This window comes from Tenrec ecaudatus, chromosome 4 (assembly GCF_050624435.1).
Source record: "Tenrec ecaudatus isolate mTenEca1 chromosome 4, mTenEca1.hap1, whole genome shotgun sequence".
Classification (NCBI taxonomy): domain Eukaryota; kingdom Metazoa; phylum Chordata; class Mammalia; order Afrosoricida; family Tenrecidae; genus Tenrec; species Tenrec ecaudatus.
This window is the reverse complement of record NC_134533.1, coordinates 19,241,455-19,262,591: the sequence shown is the minus strand read 5'-3', so window position 1 is coordinate 19,262,591 and position 21,137 is coordinate 19,241,455. Positions and strand designations below refer to the sequence as shown.

Genomic DNA, 21,137 nt, shown 5'->3' with positions numbered 1-21,137 from the left:
TCCTCAGCCCCTCAGCCCTGTGGTCCCTTGACCTGTGCTTTCCTGGACCAGGCAGCTGGCCTGTGACTCTGTCTCATGGTTCCATAGTGTACGCACTGCTCCTCCGTCTCTGTCCCATTAGCTAAGTGTCACAGACTCCGGTGTCTCTGGAATTCACACAGAGAACTAGATACCGGCTCTTCGTCCTAAGTCCTGGGTTGTCTCCATCTCTGCTGCTTCAAAGATGGCACATCTTACAGCTGGGCCCTGTGACAGTGTTATTAAAATTGACCAATCCTTCTTTTAAGTGTTATTATACTCTAGTTTCATATTCCCATTTCAACGATAATTTTTTCATATTCGGATTAAGTACATATGGTGACAGGATGGCCCCTCCCTGCATAACTTTCTCAGTTTTCAAGTGTGCAGCCTCCCCTTGTCAAGTCCGACTGACTGCCTCCCGATCCTGTTACTATTGCTGCAGGAGGAGTGTTGCAGATTTCCCATTGCTATCTGCAATTAGGCATGGTTCACTCAGGGAAATGTTTTTGTATGTTGCATAAACTGTAATAAAGGTATTTTATATTGCTGCCTTAGATTAGGATTTATCTAACAAAAGTAATGATATTTATAAACCAGAAAAAATATCCTTTTAAATTAAAAGGAAGAAATCAGTCATTTTTGTGCATGGGAAGAAAGTTTCAAATGACTAATTCAATTTATCTCCTATTATTCATTTAATGTGTTGACTTCTTTTCTGTTATGAATATCTTTTAGAACTTATATTCTATATATGACCCCAAATATATTAGTGAAGAATTCTTTTAATATTTTTACCCTGCCACTTATATTATTAGTACTATAGTTATATCCACTATTCCAATCCTGATATTAATAATTACTAAAAATTAATGCCTTTTTTGAAATGGTGACCTTATTAAACTCTGGGTGTGATAGTTACATACTTTTGTTTCAACTGGAGAGTATTAAGAGTGGAGGGGTTGAGTTTACTCTGTCAATCAGGTCACGGAGTGATTGGAAGGCCAATGAGAGAAATGGCTCTCAGGTCTCCATCTCTCTCTGCTTTGTCTCCGTATTGACGAGCCACAAGAAGACTTGCTGAGTCCTGCAAGAGCCTCTCTCTCTGTGATTCACCTTCCTGTTGACAAGCTATCTGAAGAAGGATTGATGGACTAGCATCAGACTTATGGACTAATATCACATTTAAGGACGTTATCTGGACCACAGTTAGACTTTTTTAAATATAAAATTACTCTGTAATATAAAGTTCTTATACATACATGAGTGTCTGTGGATTTTTTCCTAAAATAAAATGAACTTGGCCTGACACACTGGGTCATGAGTTTGAATGTTAACTGAAAGCTGAGCAACTCAAAGCACCAGCTGCTTCACTGGAGAGAGATGAGAATTTTGATTCCAATAAATAGATACACCACCGCTTCTCCATCAGTTTGTTGCACTGTGGTAGCTTGTGTGCTGCTGTGATTCTGGACCTATGTCATTGGTATTTCAAAAAGGAGCAGCATCACCCAAAAGGGTTTTATTGATTATGTTTGGACATTCTGTTATGGTAATCATACCAAAATATGAATAACCTTGAGAATAACTTTTCTTCTCAAGAAAAAATAATCCAGGAACCTATCTTATCATCTTTTAGAACCTGTGATATTGTTACCTGTGTGAACTGAATAAAGGCACTCTGATTGGTTTAAAATCAAGAAAGCTGTGTGTCAGGGTTTTATCATCATTGTTCAATCTTTATGCTGAAGAAATAATCAAGGAAGTTGGACTAAATGAAGAAGAATAAAGTATCTTTTTGATTGAATAAAGACTTGGTCACAACTTTTTGCATGCAGATGAAACAAACTTGCTTGCTGAAAGTGAGGAAGACTTGAAACGCTTGATGATAAAGATCAAGTGCTGCAGCCTTCAGGGTGGATAACACCTCAAAGTAAAGGAAACCAAAGTCTCACAGCGGAACCACAGGTCACACCACGATCAATGGAGAAAATATAGTACCATAGATTGCCTCAAGAACCAACAGATCTGCCTTGGAAAAAGTCCAGCCAGAATGGTAAGTAAGCATGGTAAGACCACCTCTCACATAATTTGGAGTTGATGTCTGGAGAGACATGTCCATAGAGAAAGGCATCATACCAGATAAAGTAAAGGCACAGCTAATAAAGTGGAATGCACTCAACAAAGTGAATGGACACAGTGGGTTCAACATTGAGCTCAAACCTAAAAACAGTTGTGAAGATGGCTCAGGACTGGACACAGTTTCAGTGTGTTGTACATAGGGTTGCCAGAACTTTGAACTGACTCAATACCAACTAATAATGACGAAAAAATTACATCCCTTGCAGATCCACAGGGGCAATTCCATTTAGATCTCTTTGGTCTCTGTGAATTGGGCTGGCCCGATTCAAATGAGCTTGGTTCTGGAGTTTTCCCTTTTTTCCTACTGTGTTTTCTTCATTTATTTTTATATCGTATCTTGTTACCTTCCAATTTCTTGACTCAATTTACTTTATAGCTTCCTTTTGTCAAAGCTGAGCTACTTATTTGGATTATTTGTTTCCTAATGTAGCTATTAGTTTATACAATCTTTATATTAAACAGTCGCTAAGCTGCTCTCCATATTTGTAGAAAAGTTCTATGGTAATTTTATTAAATTTCCAAAATGTTGTAATTGTCCCTGTGAAATCCCCCTACCTTGACTTTTGTATTATTTTAAATGTGCATTAAATATGTGCAGTGTTCAAAAGCAAATGATAAAATCAAGGATCAAATATCATAGACATTTTTTTAAAATTTGTCAGTTTACTACCCTTGGAACTTTGACTTCTCAAATTATAATTATACAATTATATATTTCTTTCTAGTTTGGTAATACTTACTTCATAATCCAAACTGAGTATCAATAAGATGATTCCAACTCATAAGGACCCTATAGAACTGAGTAGAATCGTACCTCTTGGCTTCTGAGACTGAAACTCTTTATAAGATTTGTTGTTTATTTGGTGGTCGTAATGAGTTTCTTTACATTGAGCTGAATTCCATACTATAGTCTGAAATTCTTCATCTTCATCAACTAATGTTTACTTTCACCAAGAGAAGAAAATATGTCGTGCAAACAGAACAAGTAAATGCTGTATGATTTAAAACCAGGAAAGATGTGTGTCAGGGTTTTATACTCTCACTATACTTGCTCCATTAATAAGCCTCAGAGCAAATCCTCAGAGAAGCTGGATTGTATGAAGGACAGTGTGGGATCTGGATCTCGGGAGGACTTGTTAGCCATCTGAAATGTTATGAAAATGCTATGACCTTGCTTGCTGAAACTGAGGAGGCCTGAAGCACTTGTTAGCGAAGGTCAAGGATTGTAGTCTACAGTGTGGATTACAACTCAATGTGAAGGTCAAAATCCTCACAAGAGGACTCACAGCATCACCATGGAAAATGGTGTGCAGTTGTCAAGCATTTTGCCAAGGTTCCACAATGGATGCCCATGGCTCTGCAGTCATAAGATCCAAAGACATGACGGAAGTCTCCAGCTCAGTACCTCTTCAGAGAATTGACACACAAGGGTGTTACTTGGAGGACTGCTGTGAGCTTGATCCAAGGAATGTACATCAAGTCCCTAATAAGCATGTGAAGATTGGACATTGACTCAGGAAGATTGAAGAAGAATTGAGGTCTATGAATTGTAGTGCTGGAGAAAAATTATTGAAAGTAGCATGGAATACTGCAAAGACAAACCAATCTGTCTGAGAAGAAAGACAGCGAGAATACTTTTTTGAAGTTAGGAGAGTGAGTCTGCACCTCAAATACATTGGACATATTGTCAGGGGAGACAAGTCCTAGAAAAGCTGTAGTGATTGGCATTTAAAATAGGATGAGTGGTCATCTAATGAGTAACTTTTGTGTTTCGCGATCCAGGGCATACTAAAACAAAATGGACTGCCATCCAGTTGATTCTAACTCATAATATTGCCATGAGTTTGGTTTTCATTTTTACTGCTTAACTGAATATAAATCTAGCATTATTTTTAATTTATATTTTATCTTTCAAAAATGAATTTATTTTAATCCTATGATAGTATAGAACTATAAAACATAAATATAACTCACTATAAATAGGTAATAATATACCACTCTTACTTAACTACTTGGTCTTTGTGTTAGAAATCAATTCAGTATTTCTCTAGAAAGGGTGTCAATGACAATCTAGTAAAGGCTGTAGGTTATCACAAAGTAAGATATAAAACCATAATAATCTGTGTTATGAAACTACTAAGGGAGCACCCAACTTTCTGTTACAAGCCTAACTGGAATCCACTTTTCCTTAAACATTAATTCTTGGGAATGTGCCAAACAACCTCCCAAAGCAATTGGTCCCCTAGGATGACCACATGTTGCATTTTCATCAGGGCCTCATATATGAGATGCATTGGAATGATTAGAGTGTTAGGCTAGGGTCACTCTGCTCTACTTACATTCATAATAGTTCCTAGGTATCCTTTTGAAATATAATTTATAGGCAGACATCACATTTGACTCTTAACTGAGTAATATGTGATAATTAATTTATGCTTTCTCAGGAAAAACTGCTTGTACAAAATGCAGAGTTAATGCATCTGAAAGAAAAGTACTAGTCTATCACAGAATATTATATCTCCCTAATTGCTTTACATATTTTATTGGAAGAAATATTTAACCTCAAAGTCTAGTTAACACATTTAAGAAGATAATTCGTCTCCTTTACTTTGGCTTATGGTAAGTCTCATCCTCAAAATTGGAGGCTGTATGTGTAGATCAAAGAGAGACTCTGACTCAGTGGTTCAGTGCTCAGGTGCTAGCTCCACTGGAAAAAGATGCTCGAGTCAGTATAGGTCTCAGTCCTCTGATGTCAACACGTTTTCATTAGGGTTAACTTAGAGCTGATAATACGGAGACACTCTATCTGTGTTTCCTTTCTTTCTCTCTCTATATATTTAAATCTAGACATTGCTCTCGGTAGAGCCAGAAATTTCACAGATAAGTACAGAGTTGATGGAATCAGTAATATATAAACAATGTTCCTATTTAGTAAAATAAATCTAAATCATCAGGAATTGTATTTTCCATTTAAAAAATAAGAAATCAAAATTCATGGTTGAAATATATATTCTGTGGTCTAGTATTCTTATGAAGATCCTAGACATTGATGTATCTAGTCTTTCAGTTGATTCCCACTCATCGCAGCCTTATCGGGCCAGGCAGAACTGCCCCTGGGGGGCTATGAGACTTTACAGGAATAGAAAATCTAGTCTTTCTCCCCAAGAATGACTGGTGGTTTCAAACTGCTTATCTTATAATTAAGAGCACAATGCAAAATGACTACAAATATTAAATAACATGGGAAACAGGGGAAGGAAAGAGGCAATACAACTGAGTTTCTGCCATTTATTACACATTTATACTTTTACTGAGGATGTGGAGCCTAATAATTACAAAAAAATAATAGAATAATGAGCCCTGTATGTAACAATGCCCATAGAGTGGAATCATTTAGTCAACAGTGACTAGTTCTGGCTTTGGATACATTGCTAAACTAAGTATTTACCTAAAAATATGTATGGAAGTAAAGCCATGGTAAGATATATCCTGAGGATTAAAGATCTCAATAAAGTGAAGCATTAGTGATACCAGTAGTTTCATTCAAATTTTATGATAGTTGCTCTTTTTTATTATACAATTAACATAAATAAAACTTTTCTTATCCAGTACCATTTATACCCATTCAAAAGCGGAAATAAAATTATGTTTGGTTCAATAAAATCCATAATTTAAAAGAAAATCAATTTTGCGGAGTACAATGCTGTGGTTCTCCAAGCAAAACTTGCATTAAGCCACTAGTGTTAACTATCAACTTTCTTCTATAATTCAGGGTCACTACAAACTATGGGTAGAAGGAACAACACTATCGTGTCTGACTTCATACTTCTGGGACTGACAGACTCTAAAGAGGTCCGGTTGGTCCTCTTTCATCTATTTCTCCTGATCTACCTGGTTACTGTGCTGGGGAACGCAGGGATGATCCTCATCATCCGCCTGGACCTCCAGCTGCACACGCCCATGTATTTCTTCCTCAGTCAACTGTCATTCCTTGATCTCAGCTACTCATCAGTCATTACCCCTAAAACCTTAGAAAACTTAATAGCTTCCACCAAACATATTTCCTTCGTAGGCTGTTTAGCACAGATGTATTTTTTTGTCTTTTTAGGTGGCACAGAATTTCTTCTTCTTGCTACAATGGCCTATGATCGCTATGTAGCTATCTGCAAACCTCTACAATACCCAGTCATTATGTCCCCACCCCTCTGCTGCTCCCTGCTCATTGCCTCCTATTTGATTGGCTTCAGTGAGTCCCTTGTTAATGTGCTTTTCATGAACAACTTGCATTTCTGTGACTCCAATGTAGTCCATCACTTTTTCTGTGATACTGCCCCGATTTTAGCCCTGTCCTGCACAGACACACATGATGTTGAGACCATGATATTCATTCTTGGTGGCTCTACCTTAGTGGCTTCTCTTATCACAATCTCTGTTTCCTATGCATCCATTCTCTCAACTATCCTGAAAATCAAGTCCACATCTGGGAAGCAAAAGGCCTTCTCTACCTGTGCCTCCCACCTGCTGGGAGTCACCATCTTCTATGGTACCATGATTTTTACTTATTTAAAGCCACGGAGCTCCTACTCCTTGGGAAAGGACCAAGTGGCTTCTGTGTTTTACACTATTGTGATCCCCATGCTGAACCCACTCATTTATAGTCTGAGGAACAAAGAAGTGAAAAGGGCTGTCATTAGACTTCTGCAGAAGAGGGAGAGCACCAGTTAATGTGACAGTGATGCAAGTGTTTAATATCACGGCTTCTCTTTCTTTTACTCGGTATTTCTTAGATCCTTCTCCCTTAAAACTGCTTACTTTTCAGTTAGTCTGTATTTCTATTGAGAACAGTAGCTATATTTTTGGTCCAATTACATGCAGTTTCATTTGTCAATTTTTTAGTAAACATGTTTGCAATAAGTTAGGTGGGATCTTTTATTTCTGAACCTCAACTTTGTATTCAGCAGTGAAAACTACTAATCAAAGTCCTCATTTAAATTTGTTACACATAGAAGTATAGGACAGAGTTCAAGAGCAATTGTCTTACAATTTGCCATTCCAGGTTTACATTCTGAGTCAGTCATTATTTCATCTACACAACTGTACTATGGCATTTATTCTTTCAGTATCCATTTTTAGCCGGTGAGGAGTATACTTTATTTCCTTGTTCCAAACTTAACCGTGACACCCAAACCTCACCAAAATGCAATTCTTTATCTGTTACTAGTAAATGTTGCTCATTACCACTAGAACATGTACAACTTTGAAATTTTTAAGAAGCTCTCAGGGAGTAATAGTGAAATCAGTCAGCTGCCAGCCAATGTTCAGTGATTTGAATCTACTAGGGGCTCCTAGATAGAAAGTCAGAGGATCTACTTGTTTACAGATATTTGGAAACTGTATGAGATCGTTCTACCTTGTCCTGTGATGTCTCTCTTACTTGGAAATGATTTGAAGGCAGAGGTTAGGGTGGAAATATTTTTAATAAACAATGTCATTTGCATTGAAGACTACTCACTGATGTTTGGAAAATTATTTGAGGGTAACTTCATCCATACCAATGCAAAATATTTAAATTCTAAATATAAACAATATTAAAGAAAACTCAACCACTCATATTTTAGATGTACCTTTAAGTAAATGATATATGTTAACATAGATTCGAACATGGCAATCATTGAAAAACTTTTTTTAAAAGTAGTAATGTTCCATTGATTCTAGAAATTTTTTCATATTCATCTGTTCTCATATATATGTTTATATGTTAAGTATAATATAGTATCTGCATTCTCTTATATCTTTCTCTTTGCTTTTGGCATTATATTTGTAAAAATTCCTTCCTTTGTCAATAAATCCTCTAAAATGAATATGATTTTTGTGCATGTGTGCAATAACAGACCTCTCATTTGGTAGCACTATGAACCTGCAACATTGAAATTTCACCAGCTTAACCAACAGCCTATGGAAATACATTATTGGTGTCTAGTTTTAAATGATTGAAAAGTCAGCGTTTCTGTGATTTGTCAACATGTCCCCCAAAATGTAATATCTGTGTATCTCAAATTCTGATTGTCTTTCCTCTGAAATCTCTAGGTTCATTATGGTCTATAAAAATACATTATGGATCTGAATATTCACTGGTTGTTTGTAAACTGTCAGCAGGGAAAAACTATAAAACTAAAAATTCACAATGAATTCAAGTTTAAAGTATGCCATAAAGTGATCAGGTACATTTCTAAAAGAAGTATGTTTCATTTAAACTGTTTTCTTACGTGTTCCAGTATTGAAGTTTTAATTTCATTTGCTATTGTTATATTACAGGACAAATTTATTTGCAAGTAACAGATTTTAAAAATGTCTACTCGTTGACTATATATATATAACTTTGTATGCAGTCAGGATCATAGAGCAGACACCTTTGCATTACTGACAATATATGGGGCTATTTTTAAAAGAGTCACCAAATCATCATTCTTTACTGATGTTCCTGCCTCATTGGCTATGTTCCAGCCAACATGGGCACTATGCTGCCTGCTTTTCTGGTGTATCCAATCAATAGCTTCCCCTCTAAATGCTGCATTCTAACTTCGGTTACAGCATGTGTTTTTTGATTATGTATTGGACAAAGAGGTTACTAGGAGACATGAAAAACAGAACAGAATATGAGGTTTAGAGACATGATGTCCTTCATATGTTCTCCCAAAGACAGCTTGCTCTTTGTTGTCCAGTGCTCCTTATGCATTGATCAATCCACACAGAACCACAGGTTGTCGTCAACTGCTTATAAAAAAGGGTGAAGAGTCAGGGCTCATGGGGAGTGACACAGCCTTTAACTTGATTTGATGGTAACTTTCCCAAAATCTGTTACAAATCCTATAGTATCAGAGGTAGTATGCATGTCCACAGCTAATCCCAAGGATGCTATGCTTTATCCAGCCAGTCATTTACCAAGTATCTGAGGGCAAGGGCCCCTAGTACTCCCTCGACTGTAGTCCTCTCATCTACTCCAGGGTTCATCCAGACATGGAGTCCTTTCAGTGTTTTAGCTAGAATTTATCATTTTTTACTCCTCACAGTTTGCTGCTGTTCTTTGCTCCAGAGAGGTAAGCACACCTTTTTGACTCTATCAATGGAGTGTTCTCAAGGACTGTGTCAAGTGGGGTATAGACACCCTCTCCTCCACCAAAAGGCCACAAAGGCTTACAGGTGCTTTAGCATCCTACAGGTGTGGTAAGCTTGTGTTTTATCAACTGTAGTTTCAGACAATACACAACTGTTACCTAGCAAGTCAGCCCCAGGGATTTTTTCCCACCATTCCCAGCACTTGCATTCCTAAGGGTTCATGGTTATCCTCTCCCCTACATATAGATGATCAGGACATTTGCTCAATTGTTAACAGGGAAACATCGTCAGAAGTTAAAATAGTGTCATCAGTCTCAGGAAAACAATGGACAACAGCAGGGAAATAAAAGCACCGAGTCCATAACAACCATGCTGTCACTAACAGTAACGCTGTGTTCACATATCTCCAGTTCTATTTTTCCACGGTGAAGTCATACTGATCCCATTGCTTATAAACATTCATATCAAGGAAATTTGTATATATCTCTTGATGATACACATGCAAAGAGTATACCACAACAATTTATAATGTATTTAATTAGAGTAATACAATGGTAATAAAACAGACTTGATTACACATCAATAAAATATGCATAGATTAATTATTTGGGACTCATAAAATTTAACATTTGTCTACATTTCCTTTTATCTCTAATTCTGTTGACCTCTTCTCACTCCTTTCTTTCCTCTTTGTCATTCAGGAATTCATTGAAAGCAAATTAAAATATGTACAGAACAAACTCAGAGAAAAAAAAACAGAAATAGGTAGTAATGGAGAAGCACAATGATAGGAAATAAAACACATGAGAAAATTTCAAAAAATGTATAATCAATTTCTAGAGAATTTATTAAAGAATCTGTTACCAATAATACATTCACTAGTATATGCAACAATAAAATCCACTGCCTTGCAAAACCAAACCTGATGCTCTTGAGTGGATTCTGGGTCACAGTGAACCTATAGGACAGAGGAGAATGCCCATTGCTTACCTGGCTCTGTTTATCAGAGAAGCAGATTGTCATCCTTCTCTGGGGCAGCCATGGTGGGTTCAAGTGCAGACCTTGATGCTATCAGCTCAGTGCTTCCTCACTGCACTCTGAGAGCTCCTCAATGAATCCCAGACTTCAGAGCCTAGGGTGGACTAATTATCCTATGCAATCTAGAGAGGGAATTTAAAACTAAATAAGATGTGAGAATTGAGCACCACCTAGAAAAGTAGCTGTGCCCAGCCACAAAACAGTGATAATTCACACCCTTATTTCTCTGATTCTGTAATTGAAGATAGTGTCCTGACCATTGTGCACTTCCATTATATATTTTTATTATTCTGGAATCATCATTCTTTATCAAAATGCAAAACAACATCTTCACACACCTTAATTATCTTTCAAATGCAAACTGCTTAAAAACACCACACCCTTTTGAAATAATTTAATGCCTTCTAGAGTCAAATCAATTTTTATGTATTCAAGAGAGAGGAATTGTGCTTCAGAAATTGCATTTGCCCACATTTGGTCGACACTTTATATACTAGTTAAACATTTCTTTAATTTTTAGAGAGCATCTTAATTATGCTGCTCCTATTCTTATCTTCAATGAAAATAGTAAGACAAGCTTATGACCTGGCACGCCAAATGATATAAATATGCTGTCTCTTCTCTTTGTTTATATGTTTTCAGGAACACATGTTTTTCACTTTTCATTATAGTTATTATAAACTAGAATAATTTGTATGGAACTTAAATAATAAGACATATGCCTTAGTATTAGTGATTCAAATTTCCAGCTTCTATAATATTTTCTCAGAAATCACAAACATTTCCTCTTACCTGTAAAACTGACCTGCTAGTTTAATAAACATTTGTTCTAAATCTTATGTGTTGGGGTTTGTGTACCATATTTTTCATGTCTTCTTTAAGCTGTAGGGAATTTACCCATGAACAAAACATACTAACACTCTTTCGGAACAGAAAAGCAACAGGAATTTTTATCCCTTGAATAAGCAAAATAATTGCTCTGGAATAAAAATCTATATTGACTATATAATAATGAGTTATAAAAATAACCAAATGGGTGACTTTTGTCCGTAGAAAACTGAACCTTTAACAGGAAAACATATGATAATGGGAAAACATATGGCAAAATATTGGCAAGAAAATTAAGAGATACAGAGAGTTCTTTCTCTGATAGTAATTAGATCGAATTGTTGGGTTAATGAATTAAATTCCCTTATATCCACTCACCTTAATCTGGTAATTAAAATTGTTTACATTTCTAAAAAATGGGTATAACCAAAAAACAACTGTCTTAGGGTCAATTCTGACCACTGCTCATTGACTTCCATGGAACCGATTCTTTCCCAAAGTGACCTGTCAGGACAGCAAAGAACTCCCTCTGTAAGTTTTGGGGACTGTAATTTTAGAGGAATAGATAGATTTGCTACTGTCCACTGAAGCTGCTGGTAGTTTTGAACTGCTGAACTTGGGGTTAGCTATGCAACATGTAACCACTATGTCATTAGGGATCCTTATATAGAGTTCCCATGACTACAATTTTAAAAAAATCATTTTATTGGGGACTCATACAATTCTTATTATAATCCACACATCCATCCATTGTGTCAAGCACCTTTGCGCATTTGTTGCAATCATCATTCTCAAAATATTTGTTTCCTACTTGAGCGATTAATATCACCTCTCATTTCACCCCTCCCTCCAATTTCCCTCATGAACCCTTGGTAATTTATAAATTATTATTATTTTGTCATATTTTGCACAGTTCACCATCTTCCTACACCCACTTCCCTATTGTCAATTCCCTAGGGATGAGGTTATATGGAGATCATTGTAAATGGTTCCCCCTTTCTACCCCACCTTCCTTCTACCCTCCAGGTATCTCCACTCTCACCACTGCTCCTGAAGGGGTCATCTGTTCTGTATACCCTGTGCTAACTGTTTCTTTCTGTACCAGTGTACATCCTCTAGCCTAGCCAGAGTTGTAAGGTAGAATTGGGATCATGGTAGTGGGGGGTGAAAGCATTTAGGAAATAGAGGAAAGTTGCAAGTTTCTTCATTGCTACCCTCCAGGATGACTGGCTTGTCTCCTCTCCGCAACCCCTCAGCAAGGGGGTGTCCAGTTTCATACAGATGTACCTTATTTCTCCAATCTGAACTCACCCTCATTTGCAATATAATTGTCTGTAAATTTGTATGGAATCAGACTGCCTCATCTTTCTCCACATAGAAAATGGTGTTATCAAAGAATATCACTTACTCCATTTAAAAAGCCAAAGAGCAAAAGCATTCACTGAACGTCTGAGGAGGTTGTGGAAGAAACTGAAGCCCTTGCTCCCTGCTGTTTAGGATTATAAAATCGTAAAAGCATTAGAGACAATAGGTTCAAAATGTGATGTCACCAGCTGCTCAGCAGGAGACAAGATGAGAGTTTCAACTCCAGTCACAGTTACAGCCTTGGAAACACACAGGGGCCCTGCTCCCTGTCCTGGAGGGTTTCATCAGCCCAAATGGATAAATGGCAGTGTGTGTGTGTGTGTATGTGTGTTTTGTTTGTTCATTAATTTTTAATCCATAGAGAAAATTTTGATCTTTGACATTCAGCACTAAATGCTAAAGGCACCATAGTTAGTTATCAGCAGGCAAAGTTGTGTCATAGGCATTCACAGTGCAGTATGTGCCTTGTGGGACCATATTTAGCCTCCTCTGGTTTCTCTACTGCACAAGGCTGGGCTCAGACATGCCTCCGTGCTCCACCTTCTGTACCCTGCTTGACACTAACCATTCTTCCCGGTGTTCTACTGGTATGCACATTTGATCATACAGAGCAATGGACACACGGAACTCACAGACAGCACTATTAAGGAGGTTGATTAGAAAGGTAACCGGTCAACACAACTCAAGATCAATCATCACTAAGGTTTGCTTTAATCAGTTTTTGGTTCACAACAATGCTTATCCTCAGCCAGTATTCACATCCCTCATCCTCTGCCTCTCAGCCCTGTGATCCCTTGACCTGTGCTTTCCTGGACCAGGCAGCTGGCCTGTGACTCTGTCTCATGGTTCCACCGTCTACGCTGCTCCTCTTTCTCTGTCCCATAAACTAAGTGTCACAGACTCCGGTGTCTCTGGAATTCACACAGAGAACTAGATACCTGCTCTTCGACCTATGTCCTGGGTTGTCTCTCTGCTGCTTCAAAGGTGGCACGAGTTACAGCTGGGCACTGTAACAGTGTTATTAAAATTGACAGATCCTCACTGTAAGTGTTATTGCATTTGGGTTTCATGTTACCATTTTGCAGATTATTTTTCCCTGTTCAGATTCAGTGCATATGGTGACAAGACAGACCCTCCCTGCACAACTTTCTCCATTTTCAACTGTGCAGCCTCCCTTGTCAAGTCTGACTGACTGCCTCCCGATTGTGTTACTATTTCTGCACAACCAGAAGTTTTGTGGATTTCTCATTGCTATCAGCTGTTAGGCATGGTTCCCTCAGGGAAATGTTTTTGTATATTGCATAAACTGTAAGAAATGTGTTTTATATTCTCTGCCTTAGATCAAGATCCATCTAACAAAAGTAATGGTATTTATACACCAGAAAAGATATCCTTTTAATTTAAAAGGAAGAAATCACTCATTTTTGTGCATGGGAAGAAAGTTTCACATGACTAGTTCAATTTATCTCCTACTATCCATTAAATGTTTGACTTTTTTCATTATGAACATCTTTTAGAACTTATATTCTATTCATGACGCCACATATATTAGTGAAGAATTCTTTTCAATATGTTTACCCTTCCACTTATATTATTTTACTATACTGATATCCAATATTCTAATCCAGATATTAATAATAAAAAATTAATGTCTTTTTTAACCTGATCACCTTATTAAACACTGGGTGTTGTAGTTACATAATTTTGTGTCATATGGAGAGTATTAAGAGCAAAGGGGTGGAATTTAGTCCGTCAATCAGGTCACAGGGTGATTGGAAATGGCTCTCAGGTCTCCATCTCTCTCTGCTTTGTCTCCGTATTGACGAGCCACAAGAAGACTTGCTGAGTCCTGCAAGAGCCTCTGCCTATGATTCGCCTTCCTGTTGACACGCTATCTGAACAAAGATTGATGGACTAGTATCACACTTATGGACTAATATCTCACTTAAGGGCGTTATCTGGGCCGCACTTGGATATTTTTTAAACATAAAATTACTCTGTGATATAGAGTTCTTATACATACAGCAGTGTTTGTGGATTTGTTCTCTAAAACAAAATCAACCTGGCCTAACACACTGGGTTATGAGTGTGGATGCTAACTGAAAGCTGTAAAACTCAAAGCACCAGCTGCTTCACTGGGGAGAGAGGGGAATGTCTATTCCAATAAATAGATGCACCAGCACTTCTCTGTCATTCCGTGGCCCTGTGGTAGCCTGTGTGCTGCTGTGATTCTGCAACAATGTCATCGGTATTTCCAAAATAAACAGGGTCACCCAAAAGTGTTTTATTGATTATGTGAAGAAGCTATGAATAACTTTAAGAATACCTTTTCTTCTCAAGAATAAAAAATTCCAGGACTCTATATTATGATCTTTTAGAACCTGTGAAATTGTTACCTGTGTGAACTGAGTAAGGGCACTCTGAAGGGTTGAAAATCATGAAATATGTGTGTCAGGGTTGTATCATCACTGGTCAATCTTTATGGTGAAGAAATAGACAAGGAAGTTGGACTAAATGAAAAAGAATAAAGAATCAGGATTGAGTAAAGACTTGGTCACAACTGTCAGGGGAATCCAGCCCCTAACACATCATTTCGGGTCTGGTAGGTGCCATTGTACAGCGATAATAAGTAAAGATCATAGTAAAGTTATAGAGAGCATGAGAGATGGGCGTTAAGTATTGAAATAAATGGAGTCAGACACAATTCTTGGTAGCATGCTCACCTCAACCCCACTTGGCGGTCCACGTGGAGGGAGAGATATCTTTAATGCTATCCCAGGCTTTTTAAGGGAAATACACACAAAGGAACAGGAGGGATTTGGGGTATACATATGACAAGATGGGCAGATCCTAGATTTAGGATGGCAGCCTAACTTTGGTCATCCTTGGGTGGGCTTGACCTCTCTGGGGTCTCCTACAAGGAAAGAGACAACTACTCTCTTTATCAGAAGGGAGTGGGCCCTATTTGTTGTGGGATAAACAGTGTTGACTGCTTGCTCTAGATGGTTGATAGCTCTCAGGGAGAATAACCCTGACCTACTTCTGGTGAGTCATTCATAAGCAGTTGTTTGGCATATATTTGGGGAAGACAGCTTGGGAGAAATCCTTCTGTATCCCACGCAAAACTTTTTTACATGCAGACGAAAGAAACTTGCTTGCTGAAAGTGAAGGAAATTGAAACACTTACTGATGAAGATCAAATGTTGCAGTCTTCAGGGTGTATGACACCTCAAAGGATAGGAAACCAAAGTCTCACAGCGGAACCACAGGTCACACCACGATCAATGGAGAACATATTGTACCATAGATTTCCCAAAGAACCAACAGATTTGCCTTGGAAGCAGTCCAGCCAGAATGGTAAGTAAGGATGGTAAGACTTCCTCTCACATAATTTGTATGTCGTATCTGGACAGACGTGTCCATAGAGAAAGGCATCACACTGGGTAAAGTAAAGGCTCAGCTAATAAAGAGGAATGCCCTCGACAAAGTGAATGAACACAGTGGGAAGAACACTGAGCCAAACCTAAACACAGTTGTGAAGAAGGCTCAGCATTGGACATTGTTTCCGTCTGTTGTACATAGGGTTGCCAGAACTTGGAACTGACTCAATATCACCTTATAACGACAAAATATTACACCGCCTGCAGACCCATAGGGGCAATTCTGTTTAGATCTCTTTGGTCTCTATGAATTGGATTGCTGTCAATTCAATTGAGCTTGGTTTTGGAGTTTCCACTTTTTTTACTTCAATTATGTTTATATCTTATCTTGTTACCTTTCATTTTCTTGACCCAATTTACTTTTTAGTTTCCTTTTGTCTAAACTTACCCACCTAATTGGGTTCTTTGTTTCCTAATGTAACTATTAGTTTATACCACTTTATTTTAAATTGTAGCTAAGCTGCTGTCTATATTTGTAGAAAAGTTCTATTGTCATTTTACTCAATTTCCAAAATGTAATTGTCTTTGTGATATCCCCCCCCACTTGACTCATGTATTATTTAAATGTGCATTAAATATTTTCAGTATTCAAAAGCAAATGATAAAATAAAGAAATAAATATTGGTAAAGAAATTTTAAAAATTTATCAGTTACTGATTGAGTAATTTTTAATTATCAAATTATAATGATACAATTATATATTTCTTGCTTCCCGTTTGGTAATATTTACTTCATAAACCAAACTGAATATCAATAAGATGATTCCAACTCATAAGGATGCTAGACCTCTGGGTTTCTGAGACTGAAACTCTTTATAAGACGTGTTGTTTTGTTTGTTGGTGTAATGATTTTTTTTATATTGAGCTGTAATCCATGCTATAGTCTGAAATTCTTGATCTTCATCAATTAATGTTTTACTTTCACCAAGTAAGAAAAATGAGCCGTGCAAACATAACAAGCAAATACTGCATGATTTAAAACCAGGAAAGGTGTGTGTCAAGGTTTTACACTCTCACCAGACTTGCTGCATTAATATGCCTCAGAGCAAATCCTTGAGAAGCTGGATGGTATGAAGGACAGTGTGTGATCTGGATTGGAGGAGGACTTGTTAACCATCTGAAATGTTATGAAAATATTATGACCTTGCTTGCTGAAACTGAGGAGGCATTGAATCAAAGTCAAGGATTGTAACCTACAGTGTGGATTACAACTCAATGTGAAGTTCAAAGACCTCACAAGTGGACTCACAGTAGCAGCATGGAAAATGGAGAAAAGTGTGCAGTTGTCAAGTATTTGCCAAGGTTCCACAATGGATGCCCATGGATTCGCAAAGGATCCATAGACCTGAGGGAAATCGGCAGCACAAGACTTCTTTAGAGAATTGACAAATAAGGGTGTTACTTGGAAGACTAAGGTGAGCTTGATCCAAGCCATGGTATTTCAAGTCCCTAGTAAGCATGTGAAGATTGGACACTGACTAAGGAAAACTGAAGAAGAATTGATGTCTATGAATTGTGGTCCTGGAGAAAAATATTGAAAGTAGCATGGAATGCTGCAAAGACAAACCAAAGAAAGGCAGCAAGAAAGCTCCTTAGAGGCTATGGTAGTGAGTCTGCATCTGGCATATGTTGAACAAGTTGTCAGAAGTGACTGGTTCTTAGAGAAGTTGGAGTGATTGGCACTTAAAATATGGTGAACGGTCATTTAATTAATATGTAACTTTTCTATCTCCCTATCTGAAGCATACTAAAACCAAATGCACTGTCATCTAGTTGATTCTAGATCATAATATACCTGTGACTTTGGTTTTCATATTTACTTATTAACTGAATATAAGTCAAACGTTATTTTTTCCTTGTAATTCCTCTCAGTGACAATCCATCTGCTGGTAAATACTCCTGGTGGGGATACAGCTAGCAGTCACCAGTGAATGCAAGCTACATGCAGTTGTATTTTTTACAAAATGCTTATCTAACCTAAGATGAGAAGGACACAATCAGGAGAATATGCACAACAGACGTATAAGCATTTTATGCAGATAGCGGAAAATACCTAGAAAAAGATGCATCAAAATAATAACATTCCTTATGAATCTTTATTTTATTATATTTTAACTTTCATAAATGAATTTATTTTAATCCTATCATAGTAAAGAAATATAAAAATTAAAAAAAACTATCTATAAATAGGAAATATTATACCACTCTTACTTAACTACTTGGTCTTTGAGTTAGAAATCTATTCAATATTTTTCTAGAAAGGGTGTCTCTGACATTCTAGTAAAGGATATAGGTTATCACAAAGTAAGACAAAAACCATAATGCTCTGTGTTATGTAACTACTAAGGGAGCACATAACTTTCTGTTACAAGCCTAACTTGAATCCATGTGTCCTTAAACAGTAATTCTTGGGAATGTGCCAACAAGCTCCCAAAGCAATTGGTCCCCTAGGATGACCACATGTTGCATTTTCATCAGGGCCTCATATATGAGATGCACTGGACTGATTAGAGTGATAGGACAGGGTCACTCTGCTCTACTTACACTCAAAATAGCTCTGGGTATTTTTAGAAATATAATTTAGAGGTGAACTTCACATTTGACTCTTAACTGAGTAATATGTGATAACTAATTTATACTATCTCAGGAAAAAATGCTGCTACAAAATGCAGAATTAATGCATCTGAAAAGGAAGTACTATTCTATCACAGAACATATGATCTCCTTAATTGCTTTATATATTTTACTTGGAAGAAATGCTTATCCTCAATCAAAGTCTAGGTAGCTCATTTAAGAAGAAAATGTGTCTCCTTTACTTTGACTCACGGTAAGTTTCAACCTCAAAATTGGAGGCCGTATGTGTAGATCAAAGAGAGTCTCTGACTCAGTGGTTCAGTGCTCAGGTGCTAGCTCCACTGGAAAAAGATGCTCAAGAGTCAGTATAGCTCTCAGTCCTCTGATGTCAACACGTTTCATTTGGGTTAACTTAGAGCTGATAATACGGAGACACTCTATGTTTCCTTTCTTTCTCAATATATATATATATATACACATACACATATATATGTATACATATATATGTATAAATCTAGACCTTGCCCTCGGTAGAGCCAGAATTTTTGCAGACAGATGTACAGAGAAGATGGAACCAGGAATATATAAACAATGTTCCTATTTAGTAAAATAAATAAATACATTTAATTCACAAGGAATTATATTTTTAATTTAAAAATTAAGAAATCAAAATTCATGGTTGAAATATATACTCTGAGGTCTAGTGTTTTAATAAAGATCCTAAACATTGATGTATCTAGTCTGCCAGTTGATTCCCACCCGTCGCAGCCTTATAGGGCTGGGCAAAACTTCCCCTGTGGGACTCAGAGACTTTACAGGAATAGAAAATCTAGTCTTTCTCCCCAAGAATTACTGGTGGTTTCAAACTGCTGATCTTATAATTAGGAGCCCAATGAAAAACTACTACAAGCATTAAATAGCGTGGGAAGTAAGGGGAAGGAAAGATGCATTGCAAATGAGTTTCTGCCATTTCACATAACACATGTATACTTTTACTGATGATGTGGAGCCTAATGATTACCACTAAAATAGAATGATGAGCCCTGTATGTAACATTGCTCAAAGAGTGGAATCATTTAGTCAACAGTGACTAATTCTGGTTTTGAATAAATGGCTAAAATTACTATCCCAAGTTTTTACCTAAAAATATGTATGGAAGTAAAGCCATGGTAAAATGTATCCTGAGGATTCAAGATCGCAATAAAGTGAAGCATTAGTGATACCAGTAGGTTCATTCAAATTTTATCATAGTTGATCCTTTTTATTATACGATTATAATAAATAAAACTTTTATTATCCCGTACAATTTATACCCATTCGAAAGTGGCAATAAAGCAAGATTAGGTTCAATAAAATCCATAATTTAAAAGAAAATCAATTTTGCGGAGTACAATGCTGTGGTTCTCCAAGCAAAACTTGCATTAAGCCACTAGTGTTAACTATCAACTTTCTTCTATAATTCAGGGTCACTACAAACTATGGGTAGAAGGAACAATACAAACGTGCCTGACTTCATCCTCATGGGATTGACGGACTCTGAAGAGGTCCGGCTGGTCCTCTTTCATCTATTTCTCCTCATCTACCTGGTTACTGTGCTGGGAAACGCAGGGATGATCCTCATCATCCACCTGGACCTCCAGCTGCACACACCCATGTATTTCTTCCTCAGTCAACTGTCATTCCTTGATCTCAGCTACTCATCAGTCATTACCCCTAAAACCTTAGAAAACCTAATAGCTTCCACCAAATATATTTCCTTTGGGGGCTGTTTTGCCCAGATGTATTTTTTTGTCTTTTTAGCTGGCACAGAATTTTTTCTACTTGCTGCAATGGCCTATGATCGCTATGTAGCTATCTGCAAACCTCTACAATACCCAGTCATTATGTCCCCATCGGTCTGCTGCTCTCTTATCATTGCCACTTACTTGATGGGCTTTAGTGCGTCCCTTGTTAATGTGCTTTTCATGAACACCTTGCATTTCTGTGACTCCAATGTAGTCCATCACTTTTTCTGTGATACTGCCCCGATTTTAGCTCTGTCCTGCACAGACACATATGATGTTGAGACCATGATATTCATTCTTGGTAGTTTCACTTTAGGGTCTTCTCTTATCACAATCTCTGTTTCCTATGCATCCATTCTCTCTACTATCCTGAAAATCAATTCCACATCTGGGAAGCAAAGAGCCTTCTCTACCTGTGCCTCCCACCTGCTGGGAGTCACCATCTTCTTTGGTACCATGATCTTCACTTACTTAAAGCCACGGAGCTCCTACTCCTTGGGAAAGGACCAAGTGGCCTCTGTTTTTTACACTATTGTAATCCCCATGCTGAACCCGCTCATTTATAGTCTGAGGAATAAAGAAGTGAAAAGGGCTGTCATTAGACTTCTGCAGAAGACGGGGAGCGCCAGTTAATGCGACGGTGATGTACGTGTTTAATTTCATGGCTTCTTTTTCTTTTACTTGGTATTTCTTAGATCTTTCTCTCTTAAAACCATTTACTCTTTAACTAGTCTTTATTTCTGTTGAGAACAGTAGCTCTATTTTTGGTCCAATTTTATGCACTTTCATGTGTCAATTTTTTAATTAATATGTTTGCGGTAAGTTAGATGGGA

General features: G+C 37.3%; 2 protein-coding genes across 2 annotated transcripts; both read left to right on the top strand.

Annotated features, from left to right (window-relative positions):
* The first annotated feature begins 5,946 nt into the window (after positions 1-5,946).
* Positions 5,947-6,885, top strand: LOC142446426 (olfactory receptor 8H1-like). The gene has a single exon (XM_075548178.1). It carries the CDS (start codon positions 5,947-5,949, stop codon positions 6,883-6,885), a length of 939 nt encoding a protein of 312 aa, XP_075404293.1.
* A 13,113-nt stretch (positions 6,886-19,998) lies between these two features.
* On the top strand, positions 19,999-20,937 carry LOC142445705 (olfactory receptor 8H1-like). The gene has a single exon (XM_075547640.1). The coding sequence runs from the start codon at positions 19,999-20,001 to the stop codon at positions 20,935-20,937; it is 939 nt and encodes a 312-aa protein (XP_075403755.1).
* Positions 20,938-21,137: the final 200 nt, after the last annotated feature.